The sequence below is a fragment of the Lepisosteus platostomus genome, chromosome 2 (assembly GCF_059453375.1).
Source record: "Lepisosteus platostomus isolate fLepPlt1 chromosome 2, fLepPlt1.hap1, whole genome shotgun sequence".
In the NCBI taxonomy this organism is placed as follows: Eukaryota; Metazoa; Chordata; class Actinopteri; order Semionotiformes; family Lepisosteidae; genus Lepisosteus; species Lepisosteus platostomus.
In genome coordinates, this window is record NC_142612.1 from 74370360 (window position 1) to 74388313 (window position 17954).

The 17954-nt window shown below is 36.9% G+C and overlaps 1 protein-coding gene across 3 annotated transcripts in view; it reads right to left on the bottom strand.

Annotated features, from left to right (window-relative positions):
* Positions 1-17954, bottom strand: part of LOC148677105 (uncharacterized) — a 79430-nt gene that overhangs the window by 23734 nt on the left and 37742 nt on the right. For all 3 annotated transcript variants that reach the window (XM_088618096.1, XM_088618088.1, XM_088618103.1), the window contains exons 2-3: positions 13396-13468; positions 12604-12712 (exon numbers count right to left, since the gene is read on the bottom strand). In XM_088618096.1, the coding sequence (XP_088474222.1) occupies positions 12604-12712; positions 13396-13468 (182 nt within the window). The remainder of the gene's footprint in view (positions 1-12603; positions 12713-13395; positions 13469-17954) is intronic.

A 17954-nucleotide genomic window follows, 5' to 3' on the forward strand; every position in this document is an offset into this window, starting at 1 on the left:
AACCAATAAATACACAGGTTCAGACACTGCTAATTAAATATTGAGAATGTATTGCTTAAACTTGGTAAAGAGAAACGAAGTGACACACTTAAAGTTTTCTGCGTGAATAAATTAGACACGCATAAACCACTTAATGAAATTGCTTCAGGATCATTGAAAGCACACTTCCACAATCACTGATCAACTATTGGGCGATTCCCAGCAGTGCCTTCTCTCAGCAGATGTACCTGTCAGGAGACTACAGTTACTTCCCCTTCTGTTACCTGACTAGACAACTATTTTACTGCCAGCTAGGCCAGGCAGACATTAGTCTCACAGCATTTCTTCCCTAATTTTTGTCTCTGAGCATTGAAGCAATAAGACAGCACACAGGCAATTAATAATAGATTACCAGACTGGGGCAAATCCTATTTTTTGGCAAGCCAAGACTCCGGTAGCAGACTGTCTTATTATTAGTAAGCCTCACTTAAGACAAATGAATATGGAGGGGGAGGAGGGGATGGATATTTAGATATATCATTAACATTTGTATTTTAAAAATGTTCAGGAAACAGTTGTCTTTCTCACACAAAAATACTGTACATCTTAGAAATTCAAAACCAACCACTTTTTCTTAATGACGTAGATTATCCTGAATGGAATAATAATTAGAGGACTGAAGCCTGTAAGGTGAAGGGAGGGAAGAGAAGTCCTACTAAATGCATCCCATTCACTGCAGCAATGCATTTGTACGTTAGTTTTTCTGCTTTTAACCAAGAACCAACTAATCCAAAGTATGTCACAGTGATTGTAAAACTCCGAACTTATATACAGTATATATTTTAAAATATTGTTTTTATAATTTGATTTGTTTTGTCGTGAAACTTTTGACTTTTAAGCTGTGTGACTGGAAGGCCGTTTGTGGAATGTGCTTGTAAATATGAGGTATGATTGAGTTTACAAGAAACAATGAAGGCAAAATTTGTTTTGTGGCCTCATATTAAATTAGCATTGATTTTTCTTCTGCCAGGCTGCGGAGGTATCAAGTCATGGAACTATTTTAACTGTGCTTATTGGATAAACGTTTACACTGAAGTCTGTGCACAGGCTGTTTGCCTCCCTGCCATTTACTATTAAATAAAAATCAATAGTGTTGAAATGTAATTTTTGGTCTACCGTTATTGAAAACCATTATGATTTCTGCCATAGCAGGATACAAAATGTCATCCCTAGGCTCTATAGCTATTTTAGTCTAAAATATATATTGAGCAAAATAGGGTGAAATAAATCCTTTCCATATTCCAGGGTGAACAAATCAGGGTCCAAGATATCTTATCGCACAGTGTTTAATTAACAATCCATTAAAGTGAAGTTGTTTGGCAACATGTTCAGATGAAAGCAATGATCATCCTCTTAGTTTTCATGTACTAGATTTTATAATTCCAGCATTGTAAAACTGAAATGTTGGTAAATGCATTAACAGCTAGAATCCTACAGTCAAACTACAGAGAGTGCACAGAGAAGAAAGATAGTACAAGAATATCCATTAGCGTCTCCATCAGACTTCAGGCTGCCATATTCTGATGAAAATTATTAACACAACTATTTCAATTTTTCAGACATCACTCATCTCCACAACAGAGATGAGCTCTAATCAGCCTCTTGCTCAGCCCACGTCTTGTGGCTAATGCACAGAAACGCAACCATAGAAGTGAGAGCTATGACAAGATAAGGTGGCTCTTCTAATAATGAATTACCTCAGCTGAGAAGCCAGGCGTGATGGCTGGACTTCCAGGGGCCAACAAAGCCTCCTTCACCATATTCTTGTTGACTCAAATTTGAGATATCCGCCATACAACCAAGGCAAGTAACATCAGTGCTTTTTTAATGGTTCATGCAATTATCAGGGCTAACCAGAATGCTGCGTGTGCACCACTTACTCTATAATTTTGCTAGTCTGTCATTATACTTCAAAAAGTTTTGCTAAATATGCAAAAATATGACAGCCCTCTGTGTCCCATAGGTTCAAACTAACTCAAAAACCTTGCCTTCTATCCAGCTTCCAGAGACAAACCATACATTAGTCTGAAGCTAAGATCTCATTTCTGGTTTTCTTTATAATAAACAGAAGACCCTTTTCTGCATTTTACAGGTGGGTAACTCTTCTAGTTAGTTTTTAGGAAATTGTAATTCCAGAACCAACAGCGTAATGTATCAAGTCAAGAAGTTTCTGTCCAGGTCTGAATGCTATGGTTCTACACCTGCTAATTTACTTACAACTAGAAATGTCATTTGCCAAACCGCTTAATACCATAACGGTGTCGCAGGAAGCTGGAGCCTACCTGGCAAGCAACGAGCGCAAGGCAGGGTACACCCTGGACAGGGCGCCAGTCCATGACAGGGCAAGTGCAAGCCAATCATACATGGGGACAGTTTGGAGGTCCCGGTAAAGGACAAGGGGGGACATTTGGACCGGACACCGGGATAACTCCCTACTCTTACTGAGAAATGCCCGGGGATCTTTAATGACCACTGAGAGTCAGGTCCTCAGTTTAACATCTCATCTGAAAGATGGCGCCCACTACAGTATAGTGTCCATGCCACTATATCGGGGCATTAGAACCCACACAGACCACAGGGTGGGTGCCCCCTGCTGGTCCCACTAACACCAATTCCAGCAGCAACCAGAGCTTCCCAGGAGGTCTATCCCATCCAGGTACTGACCAGGATCAACCCTGCTTAGCTTCAGTCGGTAGCCAGTTGAGAGCTGCAGGGTGAGATGGCTGCCGGCACAACTAGAACTCATGGATTTCTGGTTTAACCGTACATCAATAGAATATGTACTATACATAAAAGCATACTTGTACAGCATGTATTCCATCAAACTTAAGCCAGGTACTGTATGAACATCTACTGTACATTACAGCACTAATGAAAAGCTATATGAATGCGCAAGTTTTATTTCACTGTGCTGTGTGTTAAAAATACCCTTTAATAATGCAGTAGTATAGTGGGTAACATTCTGTCAAACAATCTCCCTGACACAGCCCGACAAATCTACAGGAAATGAAAGGAGACGTCATATACGGGTGCAATCTCAATGCCTGTTCTGTGGCAGATGGCTTTCAATTAGCTTGTTAAACTTGTCAAAGAGAATCCCCGTCACAAGCTGGTGGAGCCCTCTCCACTTTGAAATCCTTGATGGGTGGCTGGTTAGCTGTTTAACCGCTGCAGAGCAGAGCCCCGCTTGCGCTTGGGTGCGATATTGTCAGGCTTAAAAGAAAGCAAATGTATGTGTCAGCGTTTGTTTTGTGGGTCAAAGTTTTCCGAAAAGATTATCGAATATATAGCTAGACGGCTGTCAAAGCAGCCTTCGGAGGCTGACAGCTCCATCACGGCACTGCATGCTGTGACTATCATACCAGTCGCTGCCGCCTGACAATGTCACGGTGTCATCACTAAAAAATACCCACGGGCCCACCAGCCATTTTTGCTAATAGGCAGTTGTCAAGGCAATGATAAGATAAATGTGGTGTTTGATGGAAACATAAAGTGATACAACTGATAAAAGCATGAGAAACTGAAAACAATTAGTAGAAAGCTGCAGATAAAAAACTCTTGTGGGTAAGCAGGGTTCTAACAGGGTGCCCGCAATATAAGAAGAGACATCTTGCTTTCTTTTCCGTACAGGGAGTGCAAGTATGTGACCTGCACTCCAAAGCGAGGTGAAGCTGAACTTCAGTCCTTAAAACAATTTCTGGCCATTGCAGGGATACATTTGGTAAGATGGTTATTTAATGCCTGGGCTTAATTTTGTTAACCTGAGCCTGTATTAAGTTAGTAAATGTCAAAGAGATAAATGGGCGTCACAGACTACCAAGACACTTGTTCAGTAAACCTTTGCATTAGCTTTAAAACAGTATATATATGATATACATTTATACACTAAAACTGATACATACTGTATATTCCTTTTTTATTCAAATAAAATCCAAACAGTGCACTCAAACATGTATTAAAGGATTTCATTTAATCTAATGTGACTTTGGACTCATCTTTAATAGAACACAACTCAAAACGAGTTAGCAATTTTCCTACCTGCAAGGCTAGTTGACAAATATTTTGATTTTTGAAAGACACAGCAGAGATGAAATCCAAACCGTTAGTACAGAGTGCACAGAACAAATGCATTAACAATCCTAGTTGCTCATTCCCAGATTTTGTGTAAAATGTTGGTATCTTTATGTATCATGAAAAAACCTAAGAAAAAAATATTCTCAGGAACATTTTGAGTGATTTTTTTGTTCGTTTAATGGTACCAGTTCATGTATGTAGAGGCGGGTTTTTTTTTAATTTTCCCCTGAATTCCCCTCCAGAGGCCCTGCCTACACAATCACAGACACAGACTCCAGGGACCAAAGTAGCTGCAAGCTCCCTCCCAGCAAGTGCCTGTCAAAGCCAGATCCTGGGTCAGGGGGAAGTGTCGGGCTCGCTGCAGGTTCTGGGTATTCTCTGCCCCACAGGAGGCCCCTTTTCACGGCTCTCTCACTCTTTCTCTCTCCCTCTCCCCTTCACCAAACCCCCCCACCCCCGAAAACCATCCTTCACTGCTGCTCTTCCACTCACACACACACACACATCCCACCTCCCCTCAAATTCAGGTTCAAACTGAGATTTAAAGAAGGCTTTATTTATTGACACGAAAAGACGGATCAGGTTCAGCCCACACAATTAAACTGCCCCAGTCAACAAAAACTCTCATGCATGCATCTCTCTCTTCCCCCTCTCTGCAGTACGTTTTCCCCATGTCCCTCCCATCACTTGGCCTTTATTTGTGTCTTTTTGTTCCTCTGTCTCCCTCCCTTCCATCTCCCGGTGCTAGTGCTATCCATTCAGAGCGTAGCCTGGCCTGCACAATGCAGTAAGGGATGTTTGGTTGCCAGTTTAAAACCCAACTCTCAGTGTGGGAGCTGTGGATGGAATTTCATATTGTCTTCAGATGCTCAAGGCATAAATAGCAGAGTTCTCAACAAGGTTATTTAAAACCTAAGAAGTACATAAAAAGTCCATGTTTTTGTGTGTGTGTGTGTGGGGGGGGGGGGGGGGCTCTTTTCTACCACCATAGCCCGCACCTAAGATTTTTGGCCAGTGGCGTTCTTGTTTGTTTTTAAGATCACCACTGGTGAACAATTGTTTATTTATTTGCTTATTAGATGCCCTCAAGGTCATAAAACAAAAGAAAAAAAATGTGATGGTATTTATAAAACATCACCTTCTTCTGTCTCCTTCATAATTAAACAAGTGGGTTCCTTTTTTCCTAATTTATTGTGTGTTTGATCATTTAACATGATTAAAACAACCGATGTAAAATCAATAATTCAGAGATCTGTAAGATATTTAGAAAAGGTCTTCTGTCAGCGTTAGTTTTATATGTTGCAAGCTGAACTATGTTTTCTTTTTCAAATATATCATTGTCCATAAACATAAAAGGATTTATTTTTGTTCACCAACAAGACAGGATTTGCCCTTCCACTGTCAATGTGGAATGCTAGACTGGAGCAAATCCGCATCAACATAACAGAGTAAGACACATGGATAACTACCTCTGAACACTAGATTTTCTGCGTATCCCAAGAGTTATCTAAAAAATTTGCTGGGATCAAATTTACAATAACGTTTTTCAGCACTAACCTTGTTCTTCTAATGTGTGGCGCAGTTTGCTCACGGGCATAATTAACTTCAAACTAACTAAAAGAGCTTGCACTTGCCAATAGTTTATCGAAGTTTTAAACTTTACAAAAGTGGGAACATCTGACTTATTATGAATAATTGCTTGCTGGAAAATCGGGCAGCAAGTAATAATTTCCTATAATTCGTGATTTTATCCTTTCATTTTCTTTTTACTACTCTCATGACTGAAGTGATCAGTGCAGCAATCAAACCCATTGCTAGTTCATACCTGCGCATGTACCAAAGGAACAAACTTTAGTATTGCTTGTCTCATTTAGAGTACAGAATTTACAATGAATTATCCTCGTGAATAATATATTTTTTTTAAATAAATAAAAGACATAGTCTGTCTACATAATATGGATAGAGAACAGCAGGGTGGAATTTTGTATTTATTTCCTCAGTAATTATCTTGCATTGTTAGAGCATTAATCATTGAGTGGTGTCCAGTGGCTACAAGGTCATTATGATTTCATATTTCCTTAGTGCTGATATATTTTGAATTATTTGTGTGTATACATATATATCATTCATAAGTTCACAAACAAGTTAAATCCATGTTGAAAAGGAAAAGGAAAAAAAGAAACATTTTAATTACGGAGCCTTTCGTTGGGTGTGTGCAGCTCCCCACTTTAACCTATATGGTTTGTTTATATATGTAAATTATCAATGTAGTGTATGTATTTTATAGAAAGACTATTGCATACGTTGCAACACTGGCCAAAGCTGAAATTGCTGGTATCTCATGCCCTTAGGCAACTGCTTTGCAATTCCACAATGAATACAATACAGACAATGTGATGTTTCAAACCGAGTCTGTTTCAAAGCACCTGAGGTGTAATGAAGCTACAGGCCTTGGAATGCTCCTTATTATATTCTCTGGATAAGACGATTCTCTATTTCAGGTGCCACACAAAGCACAGCACTGGTCAAACATCTAGGTATCAAGAAGTCTAAAATGTTCATGGATTTTATTCATCTAATTTTTTTAACATACTTGCGTGTATATCTTTTTCCTTTATTCTCAGTATGAAGTGTTTTTTTATGTGCATGCATTGTGTGTGATTTTAATAGCCCAGTTTCTTCCAAAATGCTTTTATACAGTGTTTGACATGAAGAGGTTGTACAAAGAAACATGTCAGAGGAAAACACAATTCACATATGAAAACATGCCAATCACACACCTCAGGATGAGAAGAACAAAAATGAATGTCTATTGTTTCGCAGACTTTTGCAAATCGCTATTTGAAATGAGAATATATTTGTGTCAAACCCAGTTTCCATCTGTGATACTAGTAGGCAGTTAAACCACAGTGCATATACATTATACTTTAAATAGGGTACTGTGCATTCATTGATTCATCTTTTTTAATTGAAAGGGACATTTTTCAACATGAACCTAACATACCTTAGTCTGCACAGCAAAAGAAAAAAACGAAAGATGTACAATTAACAAATCAACCCCTAGAAAGTGGTTAGTAAAGCCAAACAAACAGCATGTTTTAAATTAATAACGACACCGACTGCATGTCTGAGACAGGAATGTAATATATAACAACTGGTTCCACTATTTCCTTTCCTATGTTGGAGGAACTTCTGAAAAAAATGATTTTCAGAAGTTGGTATACAGTACAAGACTGAACTGTAATTTTGTCTTAATTCTCAGCAAATTTGTACTTTAAAGCTAACATGCATACAATGATATGTTTTTATATGGTAAGCCTTCTCAATGATACTAATCATACTTATTGTATTTTCTTCTTATAATGAGTTGATCTATATCTAATATAGTGATGATACTTTGTGTGGATTCATTACTTATTTAAAATGATTTCTACTTCACCTGAAATTTATCCCAACTACATTGGGTTGGTGTTATAGAGCAGCTACTTCAGACAGGGTGGATTAATGGAGATGGGGACCCACTCATATCATCCACCCATTTTCTAAGTACAGCGCTGTGGGGGAGCTGGAGCCGATCCCAGCAAGCAACAGGCTCGAGGCAGGACACACGCTGGACAGGACGCAGGGCACGCACCCAGACACGCCAACACATTCACACTCAGACCATAGCCATTTTTTCCAGAAGGCAATGAACTACCAGTGTGTGTCTGGACTGTTGGAGGAACCCGGAGCACCCAGAGGAAACCCTCACAAACACCGGGAGAACATACACACTCCACGCAGAGAGCACCCCAGATCGGGAATTGAAGACAGGACCCCAGCGCTATGAGGCTGCAGTTCCAACCCCTGCACCATCGTGCCCTCCCACACCTGCTGTATTCATGGGTAGTTTAGCACAGACTGTCACCCTACCAACATGTCTTTTGATAGGAATTAGAAAAGAGCAGTACCCAGAGGAACCCCAGCAGCCCAGGAGAGCCAATGGAGACATAAACCAGACAATTCCCTTAGCCAAAATATCATCCAGGGCCCCTTTCCATGCCATCCTACTTAGATTTACAAATCATAGAAATTCTTGACATCCGGTCGAAGATTGCTTACAGTAGGATGGACTTGAGAAGTCTGAATTCTTTTCAAAATCCTGAAGAACATAACCTCCTTACTGCTTTGTCAGTTTCACAAAGCAGGAGTTGACTAATTAGTCTCTTGTGCTGCAACCAGGCTCTCACAAGCATTTCAAATTAAGGTGGGAAGTTAACAAGTTTGAAAACACACTTTCACAACATATTGCATAGTGCTGGTGCAAAGGACAAAAGACGAATTTGACAAGGCATGAACCGGTGCAGAATTTGTTTTTTAAATTTAATTCTTATTAGTGATAATTACTGTGATGGACTGGTATGCTGTCCAGACTGTACTGTATCTGGCTTGTCTGTTTAACATTATAAACAATATCACAATAGTTTAAAGGTACTGTACACAGGTTAAAGAGAACCTGGGCAGAAAAAAACATCAAACAAGAAGAAAGACAAATTTTCTTTAAGCTATAAGTATGGTAACTTGACATCCAGATTTCCCAAGTTCTATTCCATTATTTTACAGTCCAGGGCATCCATTATTACCTTGCTCTTCATCATACACATCCTTTGGGTTACAAAACATTTTCTGTGGCATCAGCATCTCCGGATACAAGTGAAGCCAAAAGTCCCTCCCAGACACTTACAAATACAACTACTGTATGTCTCACTCACTGCAAGGTATCCATTATGATGGGTGTAAGATACAAACCTTGACCAGGTGGGTTGTGGGGATAAAGGGGATATACTGTATATAGAAGGAGGTCTTGGAAATAAATAAATGTGATTTGCCCCAAAATTCCCTGTAGATCAGGCACTGTAGATCTGGTGCAGAGGTCTATTGGCATAAATGGAGGCAGGCTTTTAATGGTGAGGAGCTTCCACAGGGAGTGATGTAAGAATACTGTATGTAAACACAAACCCTACATTTCCATTATGCCACCCTCGGAAATATAATCGGACTTCAAGGCCGAGCACCACTTCCTCCATCAAGCCCATTTCATTTATCATATCATTAGTATTTTTAGATAAGTCCCTCTTGTCCGTTGCACTTTGGTGGGTGAGTAAGTTAGCTTGTGCAGCAAGTTCCAGACACATGGGGAATCTGATCCTCTTTATAATGCAGCATTCTGGTTACCAACAATAATGCAATTATCATGTACTCAAAGAATCTTGGAGAAACCGACTTGACAGAATCTGGTCATTTTGTAAACAGAAGTTAAAGGTGACATTTGATCCTAATTACACAATTTGGGGAGCAGTTATTTTTATTTCTGTTGTTCACTAATGTGATTATCTAACTTCCTTTTTTTAGCCTTGACCTTGCATGAAGAGGGTATTTTCCAGTCAGCAGAATGCTTTATCTTTGAAAGCAACAATCAATAAGGATAATTAATGATGCCTGCTGCAATGATAGCCTCAGCAATCATTATACCACATTAATCCCTGCAGTCACAGAGGGGTCAAGGCCATCTAAATCATTCACCTGAAGGAGGTGGGGAAATTAAAATAATCTAAAAATTCACATATTGCCAACAACTTTCTGATACATTTACTTAAGTAAGACTTTAATTAAGGAATAGTATTTCTCAAAGGGAAATTGGAGCTCCAATAAAAAGAGAAGCAAAATTAAAAAACAATAATGACGAATCACGATAAACAATATAAACAACTCTACAACACCTTTTTTTTTTACAAGGGTTCAATTATTAAGATTAAGATTACATTACTGAGGAAAAATATTTTCTTCAAAATATTCATGAAAGATATTTCCGTCTTTTATATAAATTGTGAGACAAAGTAGATACAGAAATATAGCCAATATGGGGACCATAGGCATTTATTTGTGCAAAACTTTAAAAATAGCAAAGCCAGTCAGCACCCATCTTTCCTTGAAGCCCAAGCAAATTTACAATCCATCTGTTTCTCTCCAGCCACCCACTTAGTATTCAACATTTTCAAACAAATGAAAGGTTCCTTATGCAATCAACACTTCGATGGAAACTGGAAATTAAAATCATTATATCTCAATGTAATAAGCCAAATAAATGTGATTAGAAAACCAGACAGCAGGAAGATATAAGGCAGATAGAGGCTTCTCAATGCTGATCATTCTCATATGAGCATAACTTCAACAGTGATTGTACACGAATGGCTTGCTAGTATAAAAATATGTAAGCACTTGACTGTCAAGTTTGTTTATTTCCTTTTTTAAAAGTTCTAAAAAGAATTCAGTTTGACTTCATAATTTATGGGTGACATTTTCATTGTACTAAAACTTTATGCAAAATTTGAATTCTGAGATTTAATTTCCTGTAATGTTTAAATTACTTTCTACTTGGCTGCAGTCCAAACAGGATAATAGCCAGAGGCCCAATCTGTGATGTATAACTAGTCATTTCTGCTGCTGCCAACAGAAAACTAAAGAGAATCTATAACAATAAAAAAGATTAAATTTATCTTAGAGTTTTTTTTTTTAAACCTCCTGTACAATATTGTGTAAGTTAGCGAAAGGGAGGTGTGTAATATATCTTTATATACATAAGAAATACTTAATAAAAGTCAGTAATACCAGTGGCAGTGGTTTCATATGTTCTGTTGTTGTTTGCTCTTTTAAGGTAAAATCTTTCAATCTAGTTAAGTAGAATAATACAATGTAGAGTTTTATATACTTTTTTAGTTTGCAAAAATCTCATAACTGCATTAACTTGCCACTTGAGTTTAAAATGCAATTATCTTTATATCTATATGTTTAAATTGAATTTTACAGAATAAAAACTGAACAATATATAGCACTGTCCTAAAATACGAAAATAGCACTTTAAATTAATTCAGCACAAGATAGAATATGAGACTTTGCTATTATTTCTTTTAAACATTTCTGGTATGCATTGAGGTACCTTAGATGCAATTTTGGGTCAGTATTTAATAATACTGATATCTTTTTTTTTCCTTGTGTTTCCGAGATAGACACCAAAAGTATTTCACACTTGAATCCACTTAGAATATAACAATACACAAGAAAAACAAAAATGTAAAATTATATAGAAGAGGTGGTAATTGTTATCTGTTAAAGTATGAATATGCACATTCTTTTATCTGTGGTAGTTAGGTACTGTATATACAATGTATTCATATAAAAGAATCAAAAGGTTTCTGCAAATCTGTGTTTGGCCAATATACATAGGAACCAGGCCCTTACAATATCAGCTGTCATGACTGCTAATTGCAATACAATGTATATTTTCAGACCTATTTTATGTTTATATTTTATATTACATTACATCACCAAAAGCGTACTCCAGTGATTTAATGCACTAAATTAAACAGAAGAAAATATCAATCTCCTCCTTTCATAACAGCTCATGCCCCTTAGAAAACAGTTAGAGCTAGACATTCTGGTGCCTTGTGTCCTTCAGTTCTTGCATCTTAACATCTCCCTGTGACAGTGGTCATGATATTTTAATGAACATTCATTTTCTGTTTACTTTATGCCAGCAGTTTCTTGAATCATACCTGTCGTGTCCAGTGAAGACCATTATCTCTATTAGGCTGCCAATAACAAATCAGTTGAATTGCTTGTTCTCTAATTGATAGATCACACAGCTCCACCTACTGATAGATTACAGCAGACTAACAGCTGTGATGCTTATTCCTCCTGGGGCCAGACTACCACCTGATCCAGAACGATTGGGCTATATTTTCCGCAATAAATCCTCAACTATCAATATATAATGCCCTCTGATAACCTGAAGCAGGCAGCCAAGCTCTGATGTCACTGGCAACCATTTTTTATTCTGTTCAAGAAGAATTGCTACTGAGTAGCCAGCAAAGTATTTATTTCCAGTAAATGGGTAACCTGTAACTCAAGTCAGTCCCATTTTAAGTCTTGCATTTCCTGGTACAACAGAAGTCAATGACTACATTCTTTTGGGCAATATGGGTTGTTTGGGAGGAGGCCCTGGAGGTTAACCTCTTTCATTACCAGAATATAAGCTCTGACAATGTTGACTTTAAGGCTCGTCGGGTGCGCCCAAATGATTGTTGTTATTTTAACCAAAATTTAAAGGTAGTGGAGCAACACAAACAAATCATTTCCATTAGAAATCACTCAAGTGTGTGAGAGGGGAAGCTCAATTTTTTTTCCCTTTCACAGTGTTTCTCTCTAACTCATCGACCTGAGCCCCCCCCCCGCTACCCATTGTTCCACAAATAAAGATTCGAAAAATGTAGTTTATTATTTGCAAAAAGCCTATAATCAGTGTGGTATTTGCAGGCATGCAGGAAGTCCTCTAGGGAATCACTTTCAGCAGTGAATTTTAGGTAGGTTACCTAGCTAAGTCATGAAGGCTTTGTATACGTGGATAACAGTACAGCCGTAGGTTTGCAAATGAGAATCAAGAGAAATAGATACCTTTATTGGTGAAAGCATGTTCTCAGTAAACAGAGGGGCCTGTCCACTGTGCTTCTGAATTCCGTTTATTTCAGTTACCCAGTTAGACAAGACATCCACAAATTTTTGCCTGAATAAAAAGAAAATTACTGTAGATTAGCAGCATGCATATAAGACTGTCAATCATTTAAAATTAACTTCCTAATGCAGTTCATCATTTGATAGTGAGATTACGCAAACATGTATTATCATTAGGGGTTGAAATCTATATCCTGTATTCTACTAAAAAAAATTTAAGACATAAACGAAGGTATAATATTATGGATTCTGCTGTTGCTGTATTCTTTTTTGTTTTTGGGCTTTTGGTTTAAATAAGAACCAAGGCAATTACAATTAGATTTCTCAAATAGGGACTGTATTGTACAATACTGTATGCATCATATACTCTATTAATACAACTGCACAACTGAACTCATTTTCTGCCATATCCGCAGCCTATAACTTCAGACTCAAGTTCATCTTAAGGTACCTGAACCAGTCAACGGTTCTTTTTAATTTTAGAATGCAAAGTAAGATAACATACAAATAAAATATCCATTGATATCTAAGACTTATTTCTGTTATAATTCACATTTCTTTGGCTTTTCACAGATTGGATAGGGTTTTGAAACTGGGACAATGTGCAAGACAAAGCACTGTCAGTATAAAGTCAAAAAAGATTCATGATAGCATTGTGTTTTATCTGTGCATTTAATTACAGTCCTTGTGATGTGGTTTTCTCTTAATTTCACTATCACTGAGAAAGGTACTTACTCTGTAATTTCCGGGCCTGCTAGGACAGTTTCCTCGTTATCGCACATTGAAAAGATCGGAAGTTTTGTTTTATCTGAAACAAAGAAAGATCCTTAATTTGGCAAAATCAAACCTGAAATCTGCATATTTTGAAAAAAGAAACTACTAGTTTTAGGTGTGCAACAACAAATCATACCATTTTACATAGATAAACCATAACAAATTATATATTTGACCTACTGATAAAAGGTTTGCTGCATTAATTGGTATGGAAAATATGATCAACTTCTACAATACATGATGGATATAAAACCACAATTTAAAAGTCTATTAGGACTGCCAGCAAAACAGGAATCTGGCCGTCAAAAAGTCAATACGGAGTTCTTTATTTGTCTCAGAGCAAACATCAAGTAATTATCTGCTTTATTAGGAAGAAGAAGCACCGCAATAACGATCTGCTAAAATAACCCATTAATTACTGTCAGCTACACCTGACTCCTTGCTTATTAAAAACATTAATAATGGAAAATAAAACCTAATTAGTAAACAAATGTAATCAGTCACTTGCGGAAAATACACTTTTTGACTTTAATTCTGTACAAGACGAACTTGTACTCTGGCAAGGATCATTTACTTGTTCACTTACAAAAAGCAAGAGATTTAACCAGCCTTAACGAAAATCAAAAGGACGGTGAGATTAAAAGTTTAATCTTATCTTAAGACATGGATAAGTGCTGCAGTTTTACAATTCGTTTTCTTTTTTAACAAGGAGCAATGCATCAAAAATAAATGCAATAATGAGAGTTATAAAGTTCTAGTTTTGTTAAAAACATGCATCTGGTTTGGTAGTCTGTAATTTAATACTGAATAAAACAGTTTCAAAATGTTTGACACAAAGGACTGACTAACTATTGAACTTTCATTTAAGATTTGCAAGCAGTATTTGAGCTGAGATTAAGTTAGCAAGACTTTGGCCTGTATTAAATCACTAGTTAGCGTACCACAGCTACAGTATATTGTATTTTCTAAATTTCTGCTTCATCTGTCCAGATCTCCCTGTAAGAATATATCTAGCCAGACATAAAAATAAACGTTAAGCATGTTTTAAAATGTTAACCTGTATGTAGTTCTATTTCAACATTTTTAAGATGTCACATCAGTCTGTTTTAGGAGTCATATTCAGAATTGCAATGTAAATGCTATTATTAGTGTTGGCAGTATATAGCACTGTAGACTGCTCAACTTGAATGGAAATTTTGTTATGCAATTGAGTTTTCATGACTTGCTTTCTGCAGATGAAGGACGTGAATTCTCTTTGATGATTGTTTCACAATAGTCATAGTTTTAGCAAACTTCTTTCCAATTTTCCAAAGCACACATATTTACTGAGAAGGCAAATTTGGACTCCAAAAAAATGAATTTTGCACTTCAAATTACTAATGCATATATTCAGTCAGAGATGTATGAAACTGTAACACACTGCAGCATTGTTTTCCTTCTATTTTTAATAACTGCACTGTAGCAAGAATTTTGGTGCAAAATCATAACGCATACTTAACAAGACATGGTAAAACAATGCAAATTCTTGAAATTTAGCAAAGCAATCACTAAAACAGGAAATGACTCAAACATTCCAAGAAAACTGGAACTTTCCTGTTGTCATAAGCCCATTGAGTATCAGCAGGATTGCAGGGCTATTTTTTATGCCATTGGTGTATGAAATTCAGAACACTTTACATAAGATTTATTACACCCAAGCAGAAATATTATCTTCTGAAGGTGCCATTTATCAACATCACTTTGAAATGCAGTGAATGATATGATGGAATTATGTAGATCAGGAATGTCTGTGGGTGGATTAAATTGGGTAACCTTGGCAACCTCAGGTACTGTACGCTTATCCGGCTTCGAATACATTTTGGCACATCAATTAACAGGAAGCAATATTTCAGGGGAAAAAATATTAATTAATTACTGTGTAACTGCTAATGAATCTGCTTTTTAAAAGCAAAGAGCATTTTGTTTCTGAAACATAAAAGATACGTTTTGGTTCTTGTTTTTTTTTTTTCTTTTTTAGCAGCCACAGATACATTTTCATTTAACAATTTTATGATAAAGTCTTGCATTTCCAATATAAGAACAGTAAACAGCTTATGTCATTGAAAGGTGACTATTTACTACCACTCCTGTATTGAGGAACAGGAACAACCTTCTCTAGCCTTATCTGTGAATATCTATAACTTTTTGAAAGCAAAACTGGGAAGCAAATATAGAACAGTAGTATTTCTATTTCAATATACCCAAATATTTTTGGTATTCTTTTTTTCTTTTTTTTTAAGTATACTGGGGCAGTATTCTGTGACCATAACTAATGAATGTGTGATCTGTTTAACCCAGAATGACAGGACCCTCATTTGAAAATCCTGCTCTCCAAAGTCTTGGCTGGAGAATTCTCACATATCCAACAATCATCTGGTGTCTACTTGGCCAGCAGGGGTCACTGAGATGCAGTGACACAGATGTAAAACTACTGTACTGTACCTTGACAAGTCAACTTTCAATTATAGATCAATACTACAGTGGCGAGGTCACAACCTTGCTATAGCTACTGTCCTAATAGGTCAAAGACAGTTATTAAACTATGAAAATATCTTGGAAGAATTTTGCTATTTAGTTCTCGTTAGATTCCAAAGATGATTATTCTGTTAGGGTTTTTTTGTTGTTGATTAGAGTATATTTACTTATCCAAAATAACTGTGTTAAGCTGATAATGATGATAATTGAAATTAATGGTCTAAGCAAATAGTGTATCCAACTCCTAACAAGATTCTATTACTGTCTGTAACACATTATGTAGAACTGCATTGTCAACTGTACATCTGACATTTTCTCAGTCTGTCATGAACAATGAGCACGCTCTAATTTGACTAAGCAACAAAGAGGAGCCTGGTTAAGCATTCAGCTGACCAGATCTAAAGAATACATCCTTGTTTTTTTGTGGGAGCACAACCATTTTCAAATTACCTTTCTGTACATTACGCATTAATTGTGCCAGAGCCATGCCGCATGCTTCAATGACAATAAATTGCTTTAATTCAGTTTTCCTTGCCATGGCGGCGTAACTTAATTTCATTAGCTGGAACCTGTTGAGTGCATTCAAAGCTCCATAGCAGGGACGCACTTGAAATGAAAAGATGCTTTCGCTTCTCAATTAACAGAATCGTTCCCTTTCAACTAAAATGAATGTTATTGAAACCAATTAGCATAGACTGGAAAATCTCTCATTAATGAGGGGAGTGTGGGTGAGTAAACAGCAATGAAAAGATGAAATTAGAGAAGAGGCTCTTCTTGTTGGCCTGGAATAATTACACGCTTAGTTGCCTAATTGTCTGGTGAAAAGCACTGCAGTGATAGTAACAGATTGCCGTGTTCATTAGGCTGCAATAGGCCACCTGCTGCTGTGGCTCATTTGCCTGCAGTCTTTATACATGTGTTTATCCCAGGGGGTTGATATTTGGACACAACACTAGCTGTGAAAAGCAAATGAGCTTGCCAATATGCTGCAATATTGTGTCCTTTATGCCAAGATACAGAAGCTTAATATGTCAAATGAAATGACTAAAACCAACAGCAATAACTGGGTGTGTGAGGAAAATGACCTTATAATATGTGACAGTGTAGAACTATTTTCCTGCATATATTTGGGTCTCTGTGTGCAAATGTTCTGGTGGCCTGAACCTCAGTAGATAAGAAATGTTCCATAATTATGGCAAATCAGACAAGGGGAAATGTTCTTTCTGCATTTACTCATTTCATGAAATATTTAATGGTTTGCCTGGAGAAACAAATTCGGCACATTTTGTAATTCATTTCCCTAAGACAAGTGAACATTACACACCACACATAGTGAATGCGCCCATCTATTAATTAATTTGCCATCTAAATTAAATGTATCACTTATATTATATGGCACACATGGATATAAAATTGTTTTAAGAAAAAAATCAGTCTTTCACTAATACAATCAGTTCTTGCTCTTTCTTGAATGTTTGAATGTTCTCTATGAGCACTGGATTTCCTGGAACTAAGCTCACTAATGTGTTTTTGCTTTATTGTTGTGAAATTATAATGCTGAATATGTCAGATTTATTTAAGAAACCGTGTTTTCTGCAGTCTTTAATACCTTGCAGAGCTTCAGTATGAGGCTGAATTAGAATATTAACTAAGCTCATTGTTACAGGTCACATTACCTACAGGTATTGGTCATAATTATCTTGCAAATACCTTTAAGTATGTCGATTAAAACCTTGCATTATACAGTACATTGCCCTGCTGCCAATTCTATATGCAGTTCCTCCGGGACAATTCAAACACAGTGAGTCAAGACGAAATAAAAACATTTAATTTCCTATTTTAGAAGAAAACTACCATGCAATTGAATTTAAAAGAGAAAACCAAACAAGCAGTGAGTGAGCTTCCATATCAAATCAGATTTGATATGTTTGTTTTCTGCTGTATTGTCACATGGAAAACCTGGGATCGAAATTGTCTAGAATTGAAAGCAGAAAATCTTTTCAGCT